At 36.4% G+C, this 19,016-nt stretch overlaps 1 protein-coding gene across 1 annotated transcript in view; it reads right to left on the bottom strand.

Moving 5' to 3' along the window:
• Window positions 1–867: 867 nt before the first annotated feature.
• Window positions 868–19,016, bottom strand: part of LOC127660486 (serine palmitoyltransferase 3-like) — a 46,852-nt gene continuing 28,703 nt past the window's right edge. Inside the window, exons 7-12 of the mRNA XM_052150754.1 lie at window positions 17,919–18,024; window positions 16,648–16,867; window positions 10,924–11,050; window positions 5,851–5,986; window positions 3,300–3,429; window positions 868–1,651 (exon numbers count right to left, since the gene is read on the bottom strand). Of these exons, the coding sequence (XP_052006714.1) occupies window positions 1,538–1,651; window positions 3,300–3,429; window positions 5,851–5,986; window positions 10,924–11,050; window positions 16,648–16,867; window positions 17,919–18,024 (833 nt within the window). The 3' untranslated portion in view covers window positions 868–1,537. The remainder of the gene's footprint in view (window positions 1,652–3,299; window positions 3,430–5,850; window positions 5,987–10,923; window positions 11,051–16,647; window positions 16,868–17,918; window positions 18,025–19,016) is intronic.

Below are 19,016 nucleotides of genomic sequence, written 5' to 3'. Positions count from 1 at the left end.
CTAGAGACCATCTGTCTGCAGCATTTACTATCCGTCTTGATTCCTCCCAGCATTAATCAAGTGGTTACCCCACACCTGCGGAATGTGAATCTCGGCACTAATTGCTAGGTTAAGGTGGATATTGGCCAATGCACACATAGCTGACATGTTCAGCTCCAGCGCTATCAGACAGAAAAGTGACTGTGGAGGAAATTGTTCTTTTGGGTCTCTTTCAAATGTAATAGTTAAGGTTTGTCTCATCCGAAGCAAAGATATTTGAAGATTGGTAAACATGAGCAAACACCACCTTTCATTTGAAAAACCGAATGGATGTCAAAGATGTAATTAATACATGTTTTCTTTCATTTAAAAAAGTAGTAGTAGTACAGACCATTTAAAATCGTAAAGGAGTCGTTGAGTCGCTGAGATTTTACGATCAAACATATTTTTTTTTTTTTTTACTTTTGACATTTTCTGAAGAAAATGTGAGTGGTGTTTACCCATGCAAAAGTTGGTTCCATGAAGCTGTGATGTTGGGTGATTGCCAGGGCATTGTTAAGCGGTTGCTAGGGTATTCTGAGTGGTTGATTACAAGCAAAAGTGCCCAACTAGAAGTCTCTATGATATTCTTGTCCATAAATATGGCTCAGGTCCCTCCTTCAGCGGATACATTTTCCCACCCATTTTATCATTTGGCAAGTGAAAATCTTTGCCTTTGCAAGCACCACTAATTAAGTGAACACACAAATTACTATCCTTGCAAATGAGCAAAAGCCCTGTGTCTGAAATGTAGTAACGCAAATTACATGAAACACTTTAAAACTTTCCAAGGAAACATTTGCTTTACATGTACATATAACCAGTTCATAAATGAATTTGATTTATTTTTAAATCAGAAGGAATTTCCTCCACATGAAATTCAAATAAATGCCTGTCAGTGTAAATTATAAGGACTGAGATCTGCAAGATGTGATACAGGAATGTTTAATGACTACAAGTTGGTCTGCAACACCCAGCCTTGTTCAATCTCATTCAATCAAAGTATTTCTGGATCACACAAACACATAATCCAGCACATGGAGGTCTCTCATCAATCCATCTTAGCAGCAGGATAAAAAAATAAGGCCACAGCAAGGGCTTTCTTATTTGCCGCTAGAGTTTTGAAGTAGGTCAGTGTTAAGGGAGTTAATTGTTTGATATATTAGGAGCAGCTTTTGATATACCGTATGTTCTACAAACATAACCATCATGGCCCCCTCCCCTTTTCCCAAAATCCCCTGAGAAAGGTCATTTAACAAACTTCACAAAAAAGCAATTAATTAAATACAATACAAAATATATACATATAAAAAGTGTAGGGTTCTGCATGTGTCCTTTTTAACATGGTAGGACAATTTTTAAAAGCTCATTACAAACACTGAACAAATTTTGGTAAAGCAGAACTGTACTGGAATACTGTCTTGGAACAGTAAGACTACCAAGGTGTTCTCACTGCGGGGACCTTGGCAGTTTCTCGAGGTGGACAAGCGATTGCTCTCACAGAAGAGAGCGTCAATAATCAGCTGTCCAGCTCAATGTCAGTTTCATTGTACAGCTCTGAACGAATGGACGGTCTGTGACGAGAGAACTTCACCCTGATTTCATCTCCAAGTTCATCAATGCTCTGGAGAACCTGCAAAAAGCAAGGATGAAAAATGAGGCTACATAAATAAAAGGGTTTCTTTGGGCTTTCTTTAAACATACAATTCAGATGAGCGAAGAGAGTAAAAATGTTTTTTAGACCAATATCACATTTAAACTGAGATTTTTTATTTTTTTTACTCAGGATTCCAGGTTTAAGCCACATCCACACTAATATGTTTAGGTTTAAAACCTCTGTTTTCAGTTTGCTAACATCATCGAATGTGGCTACGGAGAGCGTTTTCATAAATCTCAGTTTATTGGGGAGGAAATTGCATCAAAATAAATGTGTTTTTAAATGGATTAGTGTGGACGTGACCTTAAGATATGTCCCAAATTATAAATCTGCATAGTAAAGCCCTCCGTTTCTGTTGCAAACATGTCAACAATCAGTTACTTTCATTCCTTATCAGTCTATATTTATATGTCAAGCAATTTCGGCATTTAAATAGTGTAAATGAGCTTTGGCTACACTTTGGCACAGGGCAAAAGAATTCTTCGGTTGTCCACATTGCTGACAAGTACAGTATGCGTGATGCAAACTTCGTCATCAGCACAGTTTGCGTGCCGGCAAGATTTTCTCATCACGCGGGCAGTCTGCCGCATGTTTTGAATGCACAAAAAGAGCATCAGAAAGCAGTCTTAGTGCGCATGCATCAAACACGTTCGTATTTGCTCGTGCTCAAGAGTATAATTTGAAAGATGGGGCACAATCCGATCCAATTTTGATCTAATCCAATCCAGAACACAAAGGCCTTCAGAATCGTCTTAGAGCCTTCTAACTTCCACTGTGTTCCCGTTTGCAATTAAGAATACTACAGAATACTACATTTTTGTTTGAAACAAATTGATTTGGCTAGGTTTACACCTTTCATCCACACTGGAACGGTATTTTCCGCTACACCAGAACTTTCAAAAACAAGCTGCATTATCACATACTTTGGAAAACAATGACGTTAGAAAACTGAAAACTGAGTTTTCAAACTTAAATGGATAAGTGTGGATGTGGCCTAATGCAAAAGCAATTCAGGGACAGACAATTTGACATCTTTGGAACTCTGGAAATATTTGAAAATAAACTGTATATACAGTAGACTTCGAATTAAGTTCTGAAGTCTAAAGAATTATTCTTATTATTATTCTTTAGACTTCAGAACTTAATTCACCAAGTGTAAAATAAACATTGAATTTACCTTGTGAATTTGCAAACACAGTTCAGACAGAGGCACAAAACATAATTTAACAGCATAATTTAACAGATAAATGGTATTATAATGTGTACATCTGTTCAGAAATGTACATTGTCAAAAAATACTCTACAAGACAGTAGCTCTGAAAATGTGCAGGTGATACACAGAATGTGCAATACTAAATAAAGGGTGTAATATGTCATAACTACTACTGTCAGATGTTTCAGTGAGGAATGTTAGGAGAAAAGGAGATTACATTTTGCATGAGAACACACTTTGCAGACATTTACTTATTAATTGTTAGGTTTGCCATCAGTTTTTTATTAACAATAACAATTAAAATGTGTGCTGTAGTGTTAAAGTAATAAAGTAAAAGTGTACGTGATAAAGCCAATATACAACAGATGAAGAACAACAAATGTGAGATTGATGGGTCAGTGAGAGCATTACCTTGTCGAGCATTTTCCTGGTGTGCGCGGCAGACACACAGAAGCGAGCCCTGGCTTCTGTAATGGGTGTAGCCGGGAAACCTACAACTACAACACCAATCTTTCTCTTCAACATGGCCCGTGAGAACTCCCTGTGTGCAGACAATTACTTATTAACTTTTTGGCTCACCAACAGTATGATTGTAAATGAACATGCACACGAACATACACATTTTAAATTCTTAAACAGTCAAATAATCTAGAACAGTTTACATCATTCAGCTCCCATTTATTATTGATATACTGTCGTGGTGACTGGTAAACAAAGGGGGAACTAAAGATTTCATGGTAACAGTAGATGTACAAATGTAGGTTTATACTGTACATTTTCAGAAAGGGAAAAGTCGCTGCCATGATGCTGGGGGGGTTGCTGGGACTTTACTGTACAGTTGCTAAAACGTTTCTGGGTGGTTGTTGCTGGGGTTTTCTGGGTGATTGCTTGGTGGTTGTTTACAGTCCAAGTAAAAAGAGCCCACTCCCCATAGAACACAAAATTGCACGCCCACTTTTTCAGTCGTCTTGGTTACAGAATTATTTTTCCACTAATTAATGGGGATTTCATAAAATCATAAGAGTTCTAAGCCATCAACTAAATCAACCAGCTCCAAGGTGAAATACAGTACATCATTACAAACTTTTACTTAAAAGCAAAACTTTATTTAATTTAACTTTATTTACGTCATGAACAACAATCCCATGAAGCACTGTGAAAAACTTCTAGCCATTGTATTTTCCTAAACCTTTCATTCATAAGCTAGGATAACAGCTTTCAAGTTTATGGAAATGTCTAAATGTCCACCCCATCTACACCGGACAAGAGTTGCATCAAAAGCAATAGAACCCATTATAATCAATGATGCTGTCTACACCGGAAGCATCTGTTGTGGTGTGTCACGCCAACAGTAAACGGTTGTCAAATTCCATTTTGCACTGCATGCGCCGGTGCTACTACTGCCAACACCACAATTTCATGTCAACGCATCCAGTGTAGACAGCCTCAAGTCATTGCATTGAGTCGATTGGTATAGACAGGGTGTTAGTACGACAATCTTTAACAGAGTATCTGTTTTCTACAGACAGAATAAACAGAAGCTGTGATCAGATATATCCTCATCATGGCCAGATATTTTTCATGCCGATACCAGGCCAGATATTGCCCCATTTTCCTGGTGTCTACTTGCATTTCTACAGTAGAACTTGAAGTAAACCCATTTCATAGAGGAAAGCTGTTAAGATTCCCATTCAATTGTTCACTGTCTGCTACCTTTTCCTCACCCTTCGTCTAAAGGGAAATCCATTCTACACCGCACAGCTGGACTGTCATTTGCATTAGCCAAATGGGAGAAAAAGAACTGGATTGACAAGGAGAGAAAGGCAAAGGGAAGGAATAATGGAGGAGTAAAAGATTGAGAGCGAGAGGAGGAGAGAAGGCCACCACTTTGTCAGCAAAGACAGCAGCGACAGAACAGAGCTGCGCCAGAGACTGAAGCTGGATTTAAAAGGCCTCACAGCTGCCGTCGTCTTTGTTGGTGTGCCAGGAAGCTGTTATCTTTGGAGGAGTCTGAAAAGCCGGTGAAGTGATGAGACTCTCGCATGTCATGTTTTCTTTCTGTCTCTCTTGTTTTTTTCTTCACCACTGATTCATGGATCAACCAGACCATCCAAGATGGCCACAGTCCAACGTCTTCTTGAAAAGACAACATCGCCTCCATTGGAATGACCAGTGTAGATGACTGTAGCTTTTGTTGGGAGTCCTCATGCAGTCAGTACATTTTCCACAAGGCATTCAAAGCTATCACCTTTGTAACCCCAATGTAAGCCTCACGTTGTTGTTTTATTGGCATCCCAAAATGTGGGCAGGTTAACAAGTTTCAAAGGGGGGTTACTATAGTGTCCAGACATTGGAAACTGTCCTTAATCACAAAGACGACACACAGATATGAAAAAAACGCTCACAAAGAAAGATGCAGTTGTATAAACTGACGCTCTTTAATATGTTTTTCAAGTTGGATGCTGCCAGAATCTTAAAAAGTGAACATTTGATAGTGATGTACTGACATTTTAGCCACAAATAATGTTTTTATGCCCAAAACCGGCTAATTTATTTTTTTTGGCCAAAAGAGAAAATAGGCCAAAAATCTTGGTGGAAAATATAGAAATCTATACTTTAACAGATCTGAAAACAGAAAAGTTCAATGCCAGTTTAAATAATATTTTAATATAGATTTAATTTATATTTAGATATTATAATATCTTGCCTGAGAGAGCTTTTGATTACAGTAGATAAGATACCCAACTGCTCTGTTTGACGTGAGATACAGGCAAGTGATAAATGACTGCACAACAATCCCACTGAATCTATGAAAGCTTATTGCAGTAAAAATTTAAACGGAATTTCAAATATAGTATAGATTTGTGTTTCTTTGTGTGACAAATCATTTTTGGCCCAGAATGTACAGTTTGGTGAAGAATTTTCTCATCCATGCTTCACTAACAATCCATAGATTCCTTACCCAACTTTTCCAGGTAGATAGAGCAGGAGTGGTATCACAGGAGAGTCCTGGTTGCCGTAAATGATGAAGCCCATCTCCTGCAGCCGAGATCTGAAGTAGCGTGTATTCTCAGCCAGCTTCCTAACTCTACGTTGACCTGTAGGAGAGATGCAGACAAAGGCTTCATCAAGTAGAATTTGTTTGCTTTCACTGGAAAGGTAGAGACATAAAATGGGAGTCTACGATAAAGGTCATGATTTACAACAGAGCAACCTTAGGTCAAAAGAAATAAACTGCAAATAATCTCACTCGGATTGTATTTAAAGAATTGTATTTTCTACTGGATGAGAGGGATACAGGTTATGAAAGTCTCAATAACAGTAGATGTTTTTTTATTTATTTATATACTGATCCCAAGATAACAGAGGAACCTTAATGAACATTTATTTGCACTAGCAAACAAAATTGAGAATTCAAATGACAAACAAACTTTGAAAATGCAAATTGGAAAAATTGCCAAATGGTCAGAATAGAGTTCTACCATGCAACCAATCAACAAAGGGCCCTGGTCGACAAGGAAATTGATATTTATAACTATTTTTAAAGGAAGAGTTTACCAAAATATGAAAATTCGGTCATCATTTAGTCACCTCCAAACTCATTTGACTGTCTTATGGGGAATGCAAAGGAGATGATTTAATGAATAACGCAGCTGTGTTATCAAAATAACTGTAATTGATAGCGCTTCACATTAAGCTTTAAAAAAAAAAGACACAAAAGTACCATAAAAGTAGTCCATATGGATAAAGTGTCATATTCCAAATCTTCTGAAGGCATATGGTAGGTTTTTGTAATAACTCAAAATTTAAGTCATTCACATCCACTTTTTTGGTGTACTTTAAGCTTTAAAGTTATCCCCTTCAATTGTCTTGAAAGGACATGCTGTGCTGTCCATTACAACATCTCCTTTTGTGTTCCATAGGAGGAGGAAAATCATATGGATTTAATGAAAGTGAGTAAATATGATAGGAATAGTTAATCCAAAAAAGGAAATTCTAAGACTATTAACTAGTCTTGAAATTTTGAATTTGTAAAGGATAATTTCACTTATAGTCAGATGCCTTCCAACCAAAGTAACCTTGTAAGTAAGCACAGAGAGCACTCCATTGTTATGATTTTGTATTCAAATGTCAGAAATATGATATCGGAGTACTCTTGTTTGATATTTTGCATGAACAAGAACTGATGATTTGAAAATACATTTGAGTTGTTGTCACAGTAATTCTACAGCAATTTGTAGCACTCAGAGACCCTCTACCCACTCTGCGGTAGCACGGACTCCAAACAGACCGTAAGGCAAAGCCTGAAAAACCATAGAACAAATATGTCTACAAACTTCCCCTAAAAACAGCTGGCACAAAGATCAGTCCATTTCTTTCCCATTTTTTTATTCCACTGTTTGCCTGCAAGTTCATAGTTGTTTTACCAAATATAGTTGAAAACACTGGGAAAATGGCCAAGGAATTGCAACATAGTGTAGTGGCATAAAGCCATACCACCAGCAGTTACTGTTACAAAACATTCTTGGCAATAGCTTAACTTTCCTTTTCCTAGACATACCAGAATGTATAGAATAGATTAGATTTTCTAGAATAGATTTCCCTTTACAATTTCACCCTAAAAATTATTTTTTATATTTCTCCTGTAATATGTTTAAGAGGAAGTTTATACAAAAAATGATTAGTTCACTGTAGGATATATGTTGTTTATTTGGCACACAGGGTGATTATCTAAACTAATGTGAAAGACTAGGAAAGGGGCCCAAAAGAGGAGCTGGGAAATTACATAATCTGCTCTGCTGTTCCAATTCCAGGATCAGTCTTTTAATAGCCCATCATTAGGACCATTAAGTAGTTAGGTGAGACAGAGCAGACCCATTCATAAAAGTAATACGAAACATAGTTACAAACAAAAACAGGAAGAAAATAAGTAACACAGTAAAGGGATAGTTAACCCAAAAATGAAAATACTGTCATCAACTACTTCTACTCCTGTTGTTCCAAACCCATATGACTTTCTTCCATGGAACACAAAGAAATATGTTAGGCGGCATGTTAGTTTCAGTCACCATTCACTTTCAGTGTATCCTTTTCCATACAATGTAAGTAGTTGGTTACTCTGTCCAATAATAAAAAAAAAAAAAGTCAAACGAGTTTGGAACAACATGAGGGTGAGAAAATTATGACAGAAGTTTCATTTTTGGGTGATGAATTATCCCTTTAATATCTTATTTATATTATACATTTTCATTACATTATTAGGGCCATTTCTCTGCTCTCGTCTCATAATGTGTATGTGTGTGGATTGAGCCAATGATAAAAATGGTACCAGCTGGTTTTGTTTTGTCAGGCTGAATGGTAGACAAATTTCACCCTTTTCCAAGAGACTCTTGGATTGTTCATAGGATACAATAGATTTGGCACACAATTTATGAGTAGAGATACATTGAGAAGCATGGGGTTGGTGGTAGCTTAGCTTAGTGGTTAATGCTCTGGACTAGTAACTTTGGTGGTTCAAATCCCAGAAGAGGTAATTCTAACATCTAATATGATTGGTCATTAACATATTGACTTGTCTCCATCGATACTTTAGTTTAGTCATGACAACTCTCAGAAAGAATTAGCATGTTAATGTGAACATGACATACAGATTGGATATTGGTCTTGGCAGACTAATTGACAGATCTGTTATGCTGCTGCTGCTGCAGAGCAAGTACGGAGACTTGCTACTGCTAGAACATACACAGACATACTGCAGCACAATTAGACATAAATACAATCCCAGTGTATCAGATCAAGACATTTGAAGCTGGGGAGGTGGAGGGTTTCAGAGCAAATTCTCGCAGCATGCTGCATTAAAATAGGCTCACTTGCAAAATGAGCAAATTTTATGTTAGGCAAAGAGAGACTATGCAAGTTGATTAGTGACCCGATTACACGTCAAAGGACCTATCAGCTTACAATATGTGAGCCGACTGACTTGACATATCACATGTTAGCGAGCTGATAGGTCCTTTGAAATGTTAAACAAGTTCAAAGAACCTATCAGCTTGTGCCATTCAGAAATGGCATACTACCATACTACTGTTACTATTTCTGCCATAGACAGATATGGCAGTAGTAGTAAGATTAATATGGGTAGTATGCAATTCTGATCTCAGCATTAGTCATTTCTTCCCTCTATATCTAGATCAGTTTAAATCTACCACTCCTTCTCTCCTCCAGAGGTCTTTAATGGTGTGAATCATAAAGTACTGGTGGCTGGCCAGATCTGTCTCAAAGTTGGGCAATATGGTCTTAGCTTTTAGAAAATAACAGCATGTTTGCTGAATAGGAATAATTACCTGTGAACCAACTGGCAGGTATCTCAAAAGGAGATGTGTTCTTAAGCAAACCACAAAGACCTTATCTCAGCAGAATGAACAACCCCCCATTAACCCTCAATACATTAGAAACGGTTTAAAAGAAATACTGAACAATTGGCAGAAACTACAAACAGCAGGTGAAGCTCAAACCAAACAGTTAGTTACAGATGCAGTACAAGATCAGATGTGGCAGATCTTCTGCAGCCTACAGTGTTGTAAATCCAGAGCGAGATTGCATTGCATTGCATTTGAGTGAAGTAGGATTGTAAAGTGAACTCTCTGAATAGCATGACTCATGTTCCACGTTCCCATGGGCACCTTGTCCAAGTCAGATATAGACATCAATATGTTTTGCTATTTGTCCTACTAAAGCCAAACACAAAACAGTTTGTCTAGAGCTTTAAGAAGAGTTTTTTTTTGGAAATAGTAATACGCTCTGCACTGTAACATCCACATAAACAATTCTTATAGCTTTAAATTAAACATTGCCCATTTCTAATTTCTCTTCTGTTAACAATCCTCACTTAGCCCTGCCTTCCATAATGGTATGAACTTCTCTGTAGTATGGTGTGAACCACAGCATAACTAAATTGAAACATAATGTCTTTTCTAAAAACATATATTTTCTGAATTAACACATATCAAAAACAGAAGTAAAAGTTGCTTGGGAAAACCCTTATAACATCTGGTGCCATTCTGCTGTCTCCTTATACCAGGAAAAATATGTGACCTTTTCTTGACTAAAGGTCTGGAGGATCTATACGCTGTTCCCTTTCCTTTACTTATTATGTTTTCCATGAGTTACACACTGTTGTAGAATACATTTATGTGGCTATTAAATGTGATTTTCTTTCCTATTTGGTTCCCACATTTTAGTAGAAGTGCTAGTGTGAAGAGTCCACAATTTCAGTGTTTCCACTCATTCAGTACAGTTACATGCACAGTTATATTAGAGCTACATTGGGTTTTTGCTTAGTTGAGCAACAGTCGTTATCTGTCTGTCCAAGTATATACAGTATATGACACAATGTGTAATTTAATATTTCAAAGTCAGCTAAGTGTTAAATACAAGTCTATCGTACAACATTTGTCATTCAGATTATGTACCCAATGCAAAGGCCAATTGTGATCCGATTAATGTGTATATATTCTGGATGAAGCCAAACTACAATCGCATTGTCTAGCTATGTTATTTCGACATTGCAAAAATTGGACTACTACAATTTCAGTTGGACTAAATAGTTTACATAACATTTTAAAAAGACATTTAAAATTATTGTTTTAGTCCGACTGAAATCTAACTTTGAATGTAGATGTAAACACACTGAAACTAGTGGTTTCAGTGTTCATTATTACATTTAAGCATTTATAATTACTATCTGTTTGTTATTTAAGAATTTAGTGACAAATCAAATGTGAACTTTTATTTGCTTTTACATAGCGGGTCCTCTGAAGATATCTTTGTCTTTACGCTTAGTTTGCTTCTACGTCAGTATTGTTAATAACTCTCCAAATTATCAGAAAGATAATCATTAGGGAACTACCCCTTAAAACAGCTTGATTCAACATTTTCTTAAAGGATGTGCACATAATTTGTTTTATACCACTGGCTGAAAAAAAATATGGCTTGGTGTTCTTTTCATGTCTTGTGCCAGTGTTGGGTTACTCACCTTCTGTCGTGCCATCAACTCCCATTATACATTTCATTGCCCTGATGATCTGCTCAACGACAGGTGGGGACATGGCTGTAGCATAGACCGCACTATGAGAGTGACACCGCAAGTAATCCACCAACTCCTGCACAAACACAGAAACACAATCATCATTAAAAGGAAAGGTTCTGCTATAAATGTACTTTTTGCAATTTAATTACATCCATGTCACTTCAAACCTGCATTGCTTTATTTCTTTGATAAAACACACACACACAAAAAGATCTTAGGCATAATGTCCAAGCTTTTTCTTACAAGGAGGAAAGTTGATGGTGATTTAAATAGCCAAGCTAAAAAAAGGACAAAAACTATCATAAAAGTATAATAAAATGAGTCATACAATACAATAGTTTTGCGCAAAGTACAGAACAAAATGTAAGCTATTATGTCTAACCATACCTTTCAAATGTAATTTATGGTTGAAGTTTAAAATGATCAGACTTGGTCACGAAAGAAGCATGCAATACAAATTGGCTTTTGGCGTCAATGTGTTTCAGAGAAGAAAGAAAATAATACAGGGTCGGAACAACATGAGGATGAGTAAATGACAATTGTAGCATTGTTGGATGCATAGTTACTTTAAATGTTTTATGATCAAATAGATTGGTGAGGGTGAACTATCACATCAGTGTTAATAGTTCACAAGCTGGGGTAGTATAGTGGTTTAAAGGAATAGTTCACCAAAAAATCCTCATGACATCCCAGATGTGTATGATTTTCTTTTGCAAAACACAAAGATTTTTAGAAGATTATCTCAGCTCTGTAGGTCCATACAATGTAAGTGAATGGTGACCAAAATTGTTAACCTGCAAAAAGCACATAAAGGCAGCATAATAGTAATTAATATGACTCCAGTGGTTTAAACAGTGTCTTCTTAGGAAATCAAATTCATTTTTGGTGATAAATACTTGCCATTGCACTCTCTAGACAAAGATCATGATTTCAAGCTCGTTTACACTTCCTAGTACTTGACGCATGGGTAGAGCACTAGAGCTTGAAATCATGATCGCCAAAAGGTCCTGCTGCTGTCACATTTTATAGTAAAAAGGGGTTATATTTTGGTCTGTTCTCACCCAAAACTTGGATTGCTTCAAAAGACATGGATTAAACCACTGAGTTTTATGAATTAACGTAATGTGGCATTTATGTGCTTTTTGGAGATTCAAAAATGTGGTCACCATTCACTTGCATTGTATGGACCTACAGAGATATTCTTCTAAAATATTTGTTTGTGTTCTGCAGAAGAAAGTAAGTCATGCACATCTGGGATGTCATGAGGGTGAGTAAATAATGAGGGAATTTTCATCTTTAGGTAAAGTATTCCTTTAATATCTGGTTGTGAACCCTGGAACACCCCAAAGGATATTATGAGAAAACCCATGTGAATACATGAGATATCAATTGCACCATTAAGAAAGATATTTATCATCATGTTGCTTCAGAGGGACCTAACTGGTAAGTGTACTGCAAGTCATTCAAAATGACCTCTTAATACTTACAAGGTTAGAAAACACTGTGCTGTCCAAACTATACCACTAGAGGGAAATGATACTTCACAGCACTGACTGTCCACTGACTGTGTCTATTGTCCTTAAATACAATCTCTTTTTTTATTGACTTGAAATACAGGATATTATTTTGGCAAACCGCTTGTATTTGAGTTTGAGTAACAGAAGAACAGAAATATATGGACACATACATTTGGCCACTAACACAGCCTGTTGCCTACTTTATTGTAGCGGTCACTCAACGAGGTGACACATTCTGTATCCCAAACAAGCGGTTTTGGAGATTTTGTCCTGCCAGTCCTGAATCCATTAAAAGGCTTCTGAGCAGAAGCCGGGGCCAATCTCCAGCTCTTAATCTCTGTCTTTCGACATCTGCATCCACTGTGGATGGGTGAGGGGAGGGGACGCACCTCGCAGTACAACAGGCCTCTCTATTCAGATGTGTCCTCTGCTTTGAGGACGGGGGAGATGTTGTTTTTTTATTTTAGGGGAAATACCGCAAATCAAACATCTGGTTCCATTTAGAGCACAAGATTTGCAGTGCTTTAGGTTCTGGGAGCTTTGTGGAAACAGCATAAGATAAGTCAGTTAAAAAAACGTGTCAGAAATCCACCCAAACCTGTGGAGCGAGGGACTAGCTGTGGCTGTTTGGCGGCTCTCTATGCGTACCTCCCACTGAGTTTGTGTACGGTGTTCTTATTTCTGCAGATAGCGTGTGTTGTACTCTACTGTTTTTAGAGGCACAAATCCCACAGTTTTTATTGCGGAAACTATTAGGTATGTTAATAAACTTTAATCTAAAATGAGCATAGCATGAAATGTATAGTGATTTTGGCCTGTCCAGCTTCAGAGGACTTGACCTTGGTGACTGTATCCAACAATTAATTAATGATCTTAATATATCATTTTCCTAATTAAAAAAAAATATATATACAAATATTGTTGTTAAATGCATTTGTCAAGTTCAACCATTCAACCCTGTTACTCAAGTAATTTTTAGAAAAAATGAAAACAACTGCTTTTGTGTAAAGTGATAAAGAAGTTCCTTTAGACGCTTAAGTTTACAAGTATGATGAAAAAGATCTGGGGACTATTTACAGCCCTGGCCAGTCGGAAGCGTGTTCATTAATGTACTTAACCGTGCATAATTAGGACAGCAAAATAAACAGGCTAATCAAATTTTAAAAGGGAGTAGGAAACCGTTTCCCATTTATCTTTGTTGTTGATGTCAAAGTCCAAGCGTCCAGTCAAATTTAGTACAAGCTAGCCAAATTAGGGAGATGCCAACATGGTCCGGTTGCAAGACTCATCCTCAAAAAACAAACAAATCTATTTGTTCATTCTGTAAACTATTAGCTGCAGATGTCTTTGAAATTCAAAAGACATTTTAAAACCAAACACTCAATCAGTTTGCATATTGTTAGGCCTGGATATTTCATGGTAATATTACATTTTGGTGCTGTGTTGGGTTGCCACTTAAAAGAATATTCCAGTTTAAATACAAGCCCAAATGACAGCATTTATGATATTATGTTGATTACCACACAGACATCCCTCCTTCTATTTAAAAACAAAAATCAAGGTTACAGTGAGTCACTTAAAATGGAATTGAATGGGGCATATTTTGGTAGGGACTGCAAGGCTTAAATAAGGGATCATAAAAATTGCATTTTGTTTTTATTTAGTACTGCCCCAAAGAAGCTATTTGACATAACATATATTCAACACAAAAAATTAGTAACTGAATTTGCTTTCTCGATAATCAATGACTGTTTGTGTAATAATTGTTCATGAATCCCTGCTTTGTCCTGAGCAGTGTAGATGTTCTTAAGAAAAAAAAAACAACAGCATCTTCTGCACATTTGAGTTCTTCCCAACAGTGGCCACATATGAGGTCCAGATTTTGACAATCAAGGGACTAATACACAACTAATACAAAAGCTGCAAACAATTATTGATGATCAAGAAGGCAACATAAGAAGAACCAAGGGGTGCAAACTTTTGAGCAGTATGATTTGTGTAAATAAGTGTACATTTTGTGTTATGTAGCTTTTGAAGGGCAGCACCTACATACAAAATATAATCTCGTATAGGCTATTTGTATACACTCTGAAAGGGGTGTGGAAACCTATAAAAGCAAAAGGGTTATGCAAACTTCTGCACTTAAATGTATAGGCTAGGAGGGAATACAATAATAAAATAAAAAAAAGTCTAAATAATTTTTTGTGGTAATCCACATTATTCCACAAATGCTGTCGATTTATCTTAACTTGTATTGAACCCGAAATATTCCATTAATATCCAATGTTAAATCTGGGTATCAAATCTGAAGCAAAACCAGTTATGAATCACTGTACTAAACTTTACAGACAAGTTGCGTGTTAGGAAGCATACCATGAAAGCCTGTAATTTTGATTCTTTCCATTGCCAAAGCTGGCAATCAGCCAACAGTCTCACCTTATTAAAATCTTAATATTACACAACACACAGATGGGGTCTTTCTCTCCCTCTCTTTCTCCTTCTAAAGCATGTGTAATTCAAAAAACCTGCTGTCTTTTTCATTTTCATTCTTTTATAATGAACTGCCATGTCTGTGATCTGGTTATGAACTGAAGTGGTCTTTTTTAATGGAGTAATGAGATGATAGAGGCAGTGTGACAGGAGGAGTGACATTTGGGGAACATATGTAGACAAAATGAGAGCATGTGTGTGTGAAGGTAGTATGGTGGAGTATGATGTGGATGCTGGGTAAAATTATTTGGTAACGCCTCACAATATAGTTCCATTTGTTAACATTATTTAACAACATTAGTTAACAAGAACTAACAATGAACAATACTCTTATAGCATTTATTAATCTTAGTTAATATTAATTTCAACCTATACGAATAAATTTTTTATATCAAAAGTGTTTGTTAATATTAGTTAGAGAAGAATGAACTAACATGAACTAACAATGAACAATTGTATTTTTGTTAATTAACACTAACAAAGATTAATAAATGCTGTAAGCAATGCATTGCTTATTGTTTCCTCATGATACCCAATGCATTAACTAAGGTTAACGAATTTAATATTATTCTAAAATGTTACCAATAATTCAATTATGCGAATAAATAAAGCTTTTACAAATGCTTAAATACAAAGTTCCAACTGACATAAAATTCAGAACAAAGTAACTGTTATGACGCAAAACACCTGTGCACCTTGTTACTGTGTATATCAATGCACAGTCATCATCGAAAAAAGTTTTGTAATTGATCACTTGTGAGGGACTATATCTTCTAGTAGAAGGACAGCACTGTTTGCCTAATAAATTAGTGGGTTCAATAAAAATGTGTGTCCTTTATTTGTCCTTATATTATGAAGTTTCATAAAAGCAATAATGCACTCAAAGCCATTCCGGCTTGTGTAGTGCTTAAACACTCTTTATCTGTGACTATTTTCACAATATACACAGACTCTCATACTTTACTGCTTAAAGGGATTGTTCATCCAAGAAAGACAATTCTCTCATCATTTACTCACCCTCATGGCATCCCAAATGTGATTTTTAGAAGAATATCTCAGTTCTGTAGGTCCATACAATGCAAGTGAATGTTGACCAAATATTTGAAGTTCCAAAAAATACAAAGGTAGCATAAAAGTAATCCATATTACCCGTGTTTTAATCTGTGTCTTCTGAAGTGATCTAATTGATTTTGGGTGAGAACAGACCAAAATATAACTCCTTTTTCACCTTACATCTTGCCATTACAGTCTCTAGGCATGATCATGATTTTGCAGAATGGAAGATGGTGGTAGAAAGTCTAATCGTGCTTGAAAATATGATCACCAAGGACACTGATTGGATTGCTTCAGAAGACATGGATTAAACTAGTTGAGTCATATGGATTACTTTTATGCTGCCTTTATGTACTTTTTTTTCACCATTCACTTGGATTGCATGGACATACAGAGCTGAAATATTCTTCTAAAAATCTTTGTTTGTGTTCTGCAGAAGAAAGTCATACACATCTGGGATGGCATGAAGGGGAGTAAATGATGAGAGTTTTCATTTTTTTATTTAAAAAAAAAAATGTGATTGTTGAATTTAGCTCAAAGGGATACATTTCTATAAAATTTTAGCATGTATTCTGATGAAAAGCTACTGAAAGTACTGATTGATTCTCACCTTTTTGCCAGCGATGTACCCTCCAGCAGCCCCAAAGCTCTTAGTGAAGGTGCCCATTAGAACGTCAACGTCATTCGGGTCCACCCCAAAATGTTCCGTAACTCCCCGACCTGTGGGCCCCACCGCCCCAATGCTGTGGGCCTCGTCAAGGTACAGATAAGCCTTATACTTTTTCTTTAGTGCTATGATCTCCAGAAGCCGGACCAAAGACCCTTCCATACTGAAAGGTGAACAGAGACAGAGACAAAGAGGTTTTAGTTAGCATAAAATGTAAGTCAGAATAAAAGTGATGTGTGTAATTTGTCAGTGATAAAAATGCACTAAATGGCTCAAAGTATGTGGACAGCCCCTTCGAAATAAAAAGGGGAAATTGAAACCTATGTGTTTGAAATACATTTTTTCTCAAACATCTATGGTGTCCACAAACGTTTGGCCACACAGTGTGCTTTCTGCTATCCCAGTTTAATATGCATACTATAGCCTGTGACTACATCACAATATTGCTCTGCTTGTTTGAGTGGTCTGACACAGCAATATTGGATTAGATTGGAGTAGGACTATCTGTTTGCAATGGAAGACAGGGCTAGTGTTTGTAAAACCTAATTGAAAACGGTCATTATTTTTACAATTCCATTAGTGGATGCTAGTGGCAGAGAAATGACACATTTCACCTTCAACCTCCAAACAAACAAGGTAGATAACAGTATTAAAATTAAAAGGTAAATGTTTAACCTTTATAACCAATAACTTTTAATATTTTAAACTTAAATAACTACCAACAACATTTTATGTTCTCATGCACCATGTTTGAAATTCAAAATTGTCCATAGCCTTTTATGGGACTCACATGAACACACAGGTGCAAACATAGATGACGTAATTACTGCTGGAAATCAATATTAAAACAAACCTTGTTGAATTGATGTTTATGAATTTATACCACTGTCTATGAATAATTTACAATCATTTGATCTGAAGTAATTTAACCTACAGGTTAATTCTTTAGTGTTTGCATCATGGAAAAAATGTATGCCATAAATTACCTTGGAGATACGGTTATCAAGACTGGAAAGGGTCATGCAACCATGACTTAAGACTTTGGCTTCAATAAATCAATGACCAAGAACAGTGGCATTTCACACCAAAGTTAATCTATTTAAAAGTAACTGCCTGACTAAAATGACTCCAACAGAATGTGAATAACACTGAAAAAACACTGATAGACATTTGGTTGACTTCACTGCATGCTGGGCTCAGGCATGCCCTCTTACCTGTAAACACCCTCCACCATGATGAGGATTTTTTTCCAGGAGCGATGGGTACGAGGCTGCCCCGAGCAAACCGCCTCCTTCAGCAGCTTTTCTAGACTCTGCATGTCTGTGGCCAGAGAGAACACACAAACGTTAAGACAAAATAAGGTTTACAGCAAAAAAGGATACAGCTTATTTCTTAAATCTTCACAAAGCAAAGTGATAAAGATACATTTATAAACTGACTAGTAATGCTGGCTGGTTTCCAGACTTTGACTCTGTCTTGCGGAAATCACAGGCAGAGGATATTTGACTAAATGTAAAGCATTGTAGGGAATATATTTGACTGTGCTTTCACAATACTGAGCTCCATTACAATTTATGAACAACATTTGCATTTCCTGATGAAATACCAGTGCTTGCCAGGCAGGATAAGAATCTTGTTAAAAGTTTTATGTTTTAGACTTCGGTTCAGCGTAAATTAAATGCATGAGTCATGTTTTCAATCTACTGCACACAAGAATTACCATCTAATAACCATGCACCCCCTCAATGGTTAAAATGGTAGTTTACTCACCCTCTTGTTGTTCCAAACCCCTATGACTTTCTTTTTTCCATGGAACATATTCTGGTTAACATCTCCTTATCTTTTCCACAGAAAAAAGAAAGTCATGGATCTGGAACAGCATAAGGGTGAGTAAATTATGGTTAAATTAAATATATGTGAGGAAGACAAGAGCAATCACAATTCAGAATGTAAATAGATGCAAAAAAAAAAAAAAGACCAATTACAATACCGTTTGTAAATATTACAATTAAATCACAATTACGCAGCATTTACATTTTTAACATTCCTTCAATGCAAGTCAATGGGAGATATTTAAACCATTATCTTACATTTCATAAAAAGTTTATTTGAATGGAGCTCTGGCCAAATTCATTACAAAAGTTCTAATCAGAATGTTGCTTCTACAGTATGTTGTCAACCATTGTTGTTCTTGGATGTAGGACAATCCGGCTCCTTAACATTCCCTAGCTATACACTCTTTGGATGTCTCCTATCTAACACACCTGATTTAAAACATCAGCTCGTTAGTACAGCTCCATAACCTGTACTGG

This window comes from Xyrauchen texanus, chromosome 20 (genome assembly GCF_025860055.1).
Source record: "Xyrauchen texanus isolate HMW12.3.18 chromosome 20, RBS_HiC_50CHRs, whole genome shotgun sequence".
In the NCBI taxonomy this organism is placed as follows: Eukaryota; Metazoa; Chordata; class Actinopteri; order Cypriniformes; family Catostomidae; genus Xyrauchen; species Xyrauchen texanus.
Note: the sequence above shows the minus strand (reverse complement) of the source record. Positions and strands in the feature narration are given on the sequence as shown.